We start from the raw sequence: 9,637 nt of genomic DNA, 5'->3' as shown, positions 1-9,637 counted from the left end.
CACATTTTCTTGTAGGCATAATTGTGCACAAGTATATATTTAAGTGGTTCTGTTGGAGTAGAACAAGAAAAATTTTAACAAAATATTAGAGTATAAGTATGAGGTGAAATTTCACATTGGATAGAAATAAAAAAATAAATAAGGAGAAGATGAACTTAATGATCCTGATTAAAGTGTGATGTTATGTTTATTTTATAATTAAAACTAATCTAGAATTATCTTCTTTTTTTAACTACTTAGATCTTAAAATTGAAAAGTAGAGTCATAAAAGGACAATCATGGAGTACAACAATTGTGTAAATATGAGATCAAAGGATTTCACAACAATAATAATATTTTTGTTTTATTTTATTTATTTTTGTGTTACTTTTTATTGTGTGTTTTCGGTTCTTTATTATTAATGTATTTTTCCTTATCTCTCTTATCATATTAATGATTTTAAGTTTTAAATATATATTTATTTCTTAAGATGATCTTATGTGACTGATTAATTACTTTTGGTAGAAGATATTTGTGGTCACTCCACTTAAAAATTATAATGATGAATTTATTAGTTTCAATCTTTTGTAAACTTATTCAATGGTGAATAAATGAGAACTTGATTGATTTATTTTCTTATTATTACATTCTTCAATATTTCTATTGAGTTAAACATTAATTAGTTTGAATATTTTCTACACCCAGCATCTTTAATTTAAACAAAAAGAAATCACTCTTCATTTATTTAGATTAACGTAAAATAAAGGACGATTATGTGCTTGACGGTTTTTTTCAAATGCAAATAAAAATTTCCACTAGTCTTCTTCTTGTTGTGTCGGACTCAGTTTCAATCTTGTTGGTATACATTTGTCAATTTTGCAATTCACGTTCCATCAAACGTCAATGCTCTAGTGAAGAAAAAGAAAAAAAAAAAGCATTGCTCTTGTAAACTACCAATGGCACCAAACCTGTGAAACCTTTTCCCGACCACCTTTGACACCGCAAGCCACCCATTAACCTATGCCTGTAAACTTGTTGTATTTCAATGAAGAGGAAAAAGGAATCCCAATAACAACGGAAAAATGAAAAATTGGAAAATTTTGGTACAAACAAAAAGGAAGAACAAAGGAGAAACAAACAATCTAATAGAACAATTTAATGGTAGAAAAGAGAGAGAATGAGAGGAGAAACATGCAACCTAGCGACCACTGTGGTATGCATTGTAACCTCCTTACTGAAACCGAGGTTCAACACAACAAGAAAGAAAATTTTGTTGGATTAATTTTTTTTCATTAAATCGATAAATAACTTGTAAGCAACTACATAACTTAGCAGGATTCTCCTATTATGATAAATTTGTTCAAAAATTATGAAGAAACTCCAACATATAAATGACTATATATTATCCTAGAAATGTTTCTCTATTTTGAATTTTGCCTTCTATCGAGTCTCTTTTGCAACTCATTACAACAATCACTTATATAAATCAAAATAAAATTAGACAAATTTTATTTAACAATATTGATCAAGAGTAAAATACATGTGCACTATACCGCTTGCAAGTACCCTTTTCCATCTGAATATTATACATCAAAAGAGTTAGTTTATAATATATTATCTTTATTATTTGATCGTTGAAAATGATTTTATTTAAACAAAATTTTATACAAGGGTGAACATTAAAAGAAAAATTCAGTAAGACTTATTTTGCGAAATGTGTTTCTAAACTCATAAAAAATTCACAAACTATTAACTTGTTGGTCATTAATATTTTTCCACTCTTTTTCATTTGGATCTAATTAATTATTATTGTCATCATTAATTTGATTTGCAAACATATTCGATAATATGTGAAAAAAAGAAAAATAAAGAAATATATTTGGACAAAGAATTTAAGAAAAATAAAAAAAATGTTATTCAATTATTAATATTTGTTTATTACATAATGCATGAATACTCTCTTTTTTTCTAATAATTTTAATAACTTTGTTCATGAAGATTCTCATAACAAATTATTACTACTTGTCCAGACAATTTTGCAAGCAAGAGTCTACTGCGTGTGCTGCAAGGCCACGAACATCTCATGTAAAACCAAATATAAATAACATGTAAGAATATATTAACACAATTATAAAATCTTAAAAAATAGATCAATGTTGTAAAATAATAAATACCTTTGTTGTTGTCAATAAACTTTTCAAATGATACAATTGTGAGTAACATTAATAAAATTTTCATCACATTTGTTTGCCTGACAATTACGAAGACATTTTTTTATACCAAGGTCTAATTAAAAATAGAGGCCAACATAATAGGACATAACCGGTATCTACAGACTTAATTTATACAAATGGTGAAACGTAATTTGTTTGTGCCAAGCACACTATAATCATGATGATAATCGCAATCACATCTCTGATAGTTTTCAACTCATTATTTGCCATAACTCTTCTCTCTATCTTTACACTCTCTCAAAATTTCATGTAAACGCTAAATTCTTGTTGTGATGTTTCAACAAAAATTAACATCAATTTATAGGCACAAAATAATGCATGTAAAATAGCTTTAATTTCTTAACAAAATTGTGCATCAAACACTCCCAAGATTTTGTATTATATCAATTTAACTAGCATTTTTCAACGATAATATATATATATATATATATATATATATATATATATATATATATATATATATATATATATATATATATATATATGGTGAATAATCAAAATGTTCTTTTGAGTCATGATATGTTTTAACATGACAAATTGACACAATTAATAAAAAAAGGTAAATGAGTAAAACAAACATAAAAAATAAATTATATAGTATAATATGTCAAGAATATAAATTGCATTAATTTTAGATTTCAATAATGTAAGAATTATTCTAATTAATTAATTTACAACTCAAAAGGAACACTGAATAATATAATTTAACAAAATAAAGTAATTAGGATATCATTTATTCATCATTGAAGGATTTTACAAAAGATTAAAATTAAATAAATTTATCATTATAATATTATTTTTTTTAGGTAAAGACAATAGGTATTTTTTACAATAGACAACTTTGCTAAAGTGGAAAAACAACAGTCAAACATCAACAATAGGACTAGGACTGAGGGAGAAAGGACACAATTGAGGGAGAAAGCAACAATAATAGGTATTTTTTACAATATGACAAATAGAAGCCACCCCCAATGAAAAGAAAACCTAGATGACCTAAGAAGGCTAGGAGAAAGAACACAATTGAGGGAGAAAACAGTAACAATAGAACTAGGATGAAAAGGAATTTTCTCATTGGTACTTGTATGAGATGTGGCCTTGAAGGTCACAAGAGTAAGGGCTGCAATAATGGTGGTGTGTCACCTAAACCCAAAAAATGGAAACCCTCACCTGAAGTTGTTGTTACTCCTACTGCAGTTGCAACAACTAAAAAAACAGTATACTAATATTTTTGGTGATCTATTTTTTATTTAGAAACCATTTACTCTTAAACATCAATATAGTAACTTATTTTAATTTCATTCATTCAATGCATGAAGAAATGGTTGCTCTCCAAATGCACTAGTCACTGAAGAGGTTGTAATTGAAGTTACACCACCAGCAGCTGTTGTTGAAGCTGCCAATGTCCCCACATTTGTACCACTTGCACCTATAGTCAAACCAACTCTTATTCGACTTGCAAATACTCCTATGGTTAGAGTTTCATTTCCAAGTGGAGTATCTCCAAGAGTGTCACAGTCAAGCTTGATGAGCTTCATTTCTACACCATGTAACCAACAACCTCAACCCCCTTCATTTCTAGCAGAATCAATGTGTTTTAGACGTATTTTGGATATATTTTTAAAATTTTCTATTATGATAGTGACTTTGTGGCATGCTTTGGTGTCTTTGTTTTTTTAGTAATGTACAATCATGGTAGAAATTTTACTACTACTTGGAAAGTTGGGTATGTTATGTGTAATGAACAACAATTTTATGTTCTATGAATGCTCGTTTTAGCTTTATGGACTATGTGCATGTTATCTTTATTTCATGGATGATTCTGCTACTAAATGCATGTTATCACTTATCTGGTGGACTAATTATTATCGGTTAGTAATATTTATTAGGGATCATTCTGTCAGTAAGTATATACGTTTTGATGGGAAATTTTTAGAAGAAAAGTTCATCTATACGTAACCATTATGTTTGTTGCTTCAAAAATCAATACATTTAAAAAGTGATAATTTAGTTCAAAATGATGTGGAAAGTCACTGTGCACAAGTGTACTTACCACATGGATGAGTATGAGTCACATAGACCACGTCCATTAACGGAGGCGAAAAATTTTTAACGTTGGATCAAATTGTCGTGACATTTAACATTTGTGGATTAAATAGATAATTTTCATAATACAAGGATGAAATTGTCCACAAATGTAAACTACAGGAACTAAATTGACCATTTATCCTTTTTTAGTAGTTGAAAACTATTTTTGACACCTAATTGCTAACGACTATTTTTGTTGGCTAGCGTAACAAAATTAGACTAGAAAGCAACCAAGGATCATACCTATTTCATAGAAGACCAAGTTAGGTGAAGATTTGAGTGTGGAAAATAATTTTCCTAGGCCAAATGCACATGAAGTCATGATTTCTTAAAAAATAAGAGAAATGTATAATGGAACTTAACAATTGTCTTTTTTATATGAAGTATATGAAGCAAACGGATCAAAATATGGGACAATGTTCAAGACAATTTTCATAAAGACTACCCATGATGGAAGTATGTTTCCAAAACTTCCAAACATGGGTAGTTATCAAAAAATGACTTATGTTCTTAATTCCTTATAAAATATTATAAATAGTAGAAAACACGATGTAAATAAGTCTTAGACCAAAACAATCAAAATGATATTTTTTAGTAATTTATCTTTTATTTAACTTTTTTTACCTCTTTCCCTTTAAGCTTTCAATCATTTATAACTTTCTTTTACTACAATTTTCATAGGAGTAACGTAATATAAAAACTTTAGTTCAACAAGTGTTAAAAAGTTCGTTGGAGTGGATTAGGAACTCAATTAAAAAATAAAATTCCTTCTTCAATCGTCTAAAAAAAATTACTCATTGATAATTAATCGACAGAATGAGGGGTCAATTGACTAATTTTTACACCAACAAATAAGTACCTATATGAGTACGGGGAATGCATGGAGTGGATATTTATTCAGCCAGGTGGGTAGTGAGGAGATACTACCAGTATCCACCTCACCGTAGTGGCATCCTTGTTGACTTAGCATTTAGATTGAGGATGAGATAATTCGTTATATTTATACCAATTATGCCTTAAGCCAAATCTAGAATAAGTTTATAGTATAAAAATCTTTACAATGATAATACAAGCAAATTAAACTTATTTACTTTATTATAAGAGTAAAATAGTTAATACATTATCATTTATGATAAGTTTATCAACTCTTTCCATAACTATTTTAAATTCACGTTATTGATGATTTTTAACTGACCAACAGTTTAAAAATTTGTACATTAGAAATACATAAAAATTAAACTCATTGTATATATGAATTTAATTAAATACACTAGAAGTATAATTTCTTTATATTATTACCCAATCATAGATTAACATGTATGACATTATTTATTTTTATAATAATTAATTCCAAAATTATATTTAGACTAATTTTTAATTATTTAATAATATAATTTTTATTCTAACAATATATAGAAAATAAATTCTATTTATATAATGTATTGTTTTTTTTATCATGCTTTATATAATATTTTTCTATTTCTTTCTATTTCATTTTCCACATTATTTTTCTTATATCTCATTACTGTATATTTTGTTATAAAAATATATAATTGTTGCAATCTTATTAACTCAAATTAAGTTAGCCGCTCCGAATTTGACACTGTTAAGTGTTAACCCTTGTATGAACGTGTCAATTTGATGACTTTTCCCCACAGAACTTAGAAGTCTAAAAAAAACCGAGTTTGACTGGAATGGAAATTGGGAAGCAACATCACACGTTCACATTGATACTTTGAAAGATTTCTAAATCTGTCATATGTCATGCGTGGTGGGTGATGAGGGAAACTTCCAACAGGCGGACACGTACACGTTATGCATTTTAAGAGTGAAAATAACACACTTTCTTTTCTTTTAACTAAGGTTACTTTTGAGTTAAAAGTGAAAGTCTAATTCCTTTTTGTTACCATAGGAAAAGAGAAGAATAAAAGAGAATTGTGTAAAAGTGTAGTGTGCATGTGTGTTTAGTTATGTAAAATTGTGAAGGTATTTTTTAATTTTAATGTGAATTTTATGTCTTTTATTTCTTACTTATCAAATAATTTTAAAATATGTTTTCATTGTTTCATTTCATTTTTTTTCCCACAATCAAATACATACTAATTTCTTTAAGTTACTAACATTCATATAATAGATTAACATCTTCTGATACGTTTTTTCATACTCGTGAATTTGCTATCAAATTATTGAAACATAAAAATTACAAAAATAAATTTTATTTCTTTTAATAAAATCTTCACTGTAAGTAAAAACAGAAAATCCAATCCTATCGACTATCAAATGCACTGGAGCATGTCATATGTGCTGGAACTTGTTGGCCGTATATTTTTTAGGTTTAATTATTTATTTGGTTTTTATAATTTTATTATTTGTATTTTTTAGTTTTTATAGTTTTAAAATAGTTTTTTTAATTCTTATAAATTTACATTTTAATTCTCTTTTAGTCTCTAATGATTTTTATAATTCTTTTAATTTATATTTTAATTTTTTTAGTTCTTATAATTTAAAAACAATATTTTTAGTCTCTATATTTTTTATTTAATTCATTTCTAATTTTTATCATCAAAATATGAGTAATATTATCACTTATAATTAACAACAACAATATTAATAAATAATTCATAATTAATTTATCGTAAGATAATTTATAATAAAAAAATAATTGATAATTTATAATTAATTTGTAGTTAATTATATATATATATATATATATATTTAATAAGAATTAAAAAATAATTAAAATACAAATTATAAAAACTAAAAAAAATACTTTTAAATTATAAGAATTAAAAGAGAATTAAAATATTAAGTATAAGAAATAAAAAATTACTTTTAAACTATAAGAATTAAAAAAATTAAAATATAAATGATAGAAATTAAAAAATTACTTTTAAATTATAAACATTAAAAAATAAGAATCTAAAACTATAGAAATCAAATTATTAATTTAATTTTTTTATATACTTAAAAATAATTAATTGTAAATATTAATTACACTAATAATACGCTATATTTGTTCTGACACTCATCAGTGATGAGTATGACATATATCTCCAACATAAAGGACCACCTCACCCTCCCCCTCCATTACTCCCACTGCATCTTCTTCAAATTCCTGTCCTGAAGATGACAGCAAAGTGGTATCTCATTGTGTGTGTTGTAGCGATCTGGGCCGTTGATCTGGGTTCATCATCACACCATGCCCGTGCCCCAGCACCAGCACCGTCAGTGGAGTGTTCAAACCTGGTATTGACCTTATCGGATTGCCTCACCTTCGTTAGCAACGGCAGCACCGTCACCAAGCCACAGGGAACATGCTGCTCTTCCTTGAAAACTGTGCTCAACACAGCCCCTAAGTGCCTCTGCGAGGCTTTCAACAGCAGCGCTCAGTTAGGTTTAGCCATCAATGTCACCAAGGCTGTCACGCTTCCCGCTGCTTGCAAACTCTCTACTCCTTCTGCCGCTAATTGTGGACGTGAGTTCTTTCTCTTCCCCCCATTTGGGTTTTCTCACGTTTTATTCTTCTGTGTGACTCATACGAGAGTATTTTCCTGGAAAGTTTTTTTTTTCTTTTCTTTTTGACGTTCTGTTGAAGAAAAATTTCGATCCTTTCTAGATTTATGTCGGTAATGAGGTTTTTTTTCCATGTTTTTGCAGTGTCTGCAACGCCTGCTGCTGCTCCTGGTATTTCCTAACACATTTTAATCCTTCCCGCTTCCCGTTTATGCCATGTACCATCTTTGGTTTCCTATTTTTATGTTCAGTTTTGTACCAAATTATTACGGTTGGGCTTGGTGGGGGTGTATATTTGTTTAGTCCCAAAATATTGAGGGCTATATCTGATTTGTTGTTTTCTTTCTTCTGGCTGTCTAGATAATCATTTTGTGGACAGTTTTAAAATTAATTAAACATCATTATATTGTATGTACTTGTGGAATGTGGACCTTACTGCATTTGCTATTTGCAGAATTTCTGTTCATGTGTGCATGCACTACTGACTTTCACAAAATTCTGTTTAAAGAATCGGGTCAATAATTTAAACTTGATTGTCGGCATTATTCATTCTTGTCAATAATTTAGTTCTTCTTTTCTTTTGGGGGATTTAGTGTATGTTTATTTGATTACGACAAAGAGGCATTTGATTTTCTTTACGGTACGGTGTTGGTTTTGGAGATTACAGGATATTATATTCATTTTCTTTATGAATAATGAAGTGTAGGCATCATCAAGGTAGAAGGAAAATCAAAAGCTGTTATGTTATTCATCCTATGTATATCTTCTGCGTGTCAATTAAGCATGTTATTCATCAATCACTTGTTCTTTTCCCACACATGCTAACCGTGTGTTAATAATCTATTGAGTTGTGTGAAAGATCTTGAAGCTTCTGATCTTCGTTGTTAGGTACTCAATTTCTCACATGATTGGTGTTTCTGATTTGAATCATTACAAATTTTGCTTGCAGGCCCCTCTCCTACATCTGCTACTGCAACTATTGGGACTCCAGGAGGAGCTCCATCATCAACTCCCGGGAACGCAGCATCAGCATTAATCCCCATATCAGCTGGATCCTCTATTGTTTGCCTTTTAGTAGCTCTATCTCTCGTTTCACTTTCAGAGTAGGGACATGACATTAGAGACTATTTTCATGTCTTCTGACTTTTCCATCTTCTATGTGAGACTTAATGAAGTAGATAAAGTCATTCAGTGACTCGAATTTATTTTGTGGTTGTATATTTATAACTTATAATATATATGTATATGAGTGAGTGATTTTAGCGTTATTATTAAATGCTGGAATGATATTGTTGTGTGATTTGATTTCTTGTTGACACACAAGGGAGAACATGTTTGTGGTTGAAATGTAATCTATAACCTTTAATAAGGGTTATTATCCTGATGTATACATTTTCTTAGATTATTTTATCCTTTAATTAATTTTAAAAACCATCTTTGGATCAAACAGTTATTAGAAAAAATAATTTCTCAAATGTAATTATTAGAAATAATAAATCTTTTAATGAGACAGTTATTTACATCTTTTAATTTAGAACTAAAAAATCAAAGAAATTGATAGTTAAAGCATGTACTGCCTGTTGTTTCCAACTAGTAACTAATAAAATGAAGGCCAACTCCATTTAGATACATGACCCACAAATGGTAGAAGAAGCTTCTTTCTTTTATGATCTTTATTGTCACAATAAGTCCACAACTAACTCCCCGTGCTACATTATTGCTAGACGTGGACTACCGCAAGATGTGCTTGAGAGCTTTCAACTGCAAGATTTTGAAATGGATCTACTTTGGCAATTGATTTAAATAAAAAGTTACTGATTTTTTTT

The 9,637-nt window shown here is 28.5% G+C and overlaps 1 protein-coding gene across 1 annotated transcript; it reads left to right on the top strand.

The window, feature by feature from the left end:
- Positions 1–7,336: 7,336 nt before the first annotated feature.
- LOC114385664 (non-specific lipid-transfer protein-like protein At5g64080) lies at positions 7,337–9,216 on the top strand. The gene is made up of 3 exons (XM_028345672.1): positions 7,337–7,773; positions 7,956–7,982; positions 8,761–9,216. The coding sequence occupies exons 1-3, from the start codon at positions 7,425–7,427 to the stop codon at positions 8,916–8,918; spliced, it is 534 nt and encodes a 177-aa protein (XP_028201473.1). The 5' UTR covers positions 7,337–7,424; the 3' UTR covers positions 8,919–9,216.
- Positions 9,217–9,637: the final 421 nt, after the last annotated feature.

Source organism: Glycine soja, chromosome 15 (genome assembly GCF_004193775.1).
Source record: "Glycine soja cultivar W05 chromosome 15, ASM419377v2, whole genome shotgun sequence".
NCBI classification, from domain to species: domain Eukaryota; kingdom Viridiplantae; phylum Streptophyta; class Magnoliopsida; order Fabales; family Fabaceae; genus Glycine; species Glycine soja.
This window is presented reverse-complemented; position numbering and strand designations above follow the sequence as displayed.

Coding starts and splice junctions, on each gene's coding strand:
- LOC114385664 (XM_028345672.1), top strand. CDS start 7,425: ATGACAGCAAAGTGGTATCTCATTGTGTGTGTTGTAGCGATCTGGGCC. Junction 7,774..7,955: donor TTCTGCCGCTAATTGTGGAC/GTGAGTTCTTTC, acceptor ATGTTTTTGCAG/TGTCTGCAACGCCTGCTGCT. Junction 7,983..8,760: donor AACGCCTGCTGCTGCTCCTG/GTATTTCCTAAC, acceptor TTTTGCTTGCAG/GCCCCTCTCCTACATCTGCT.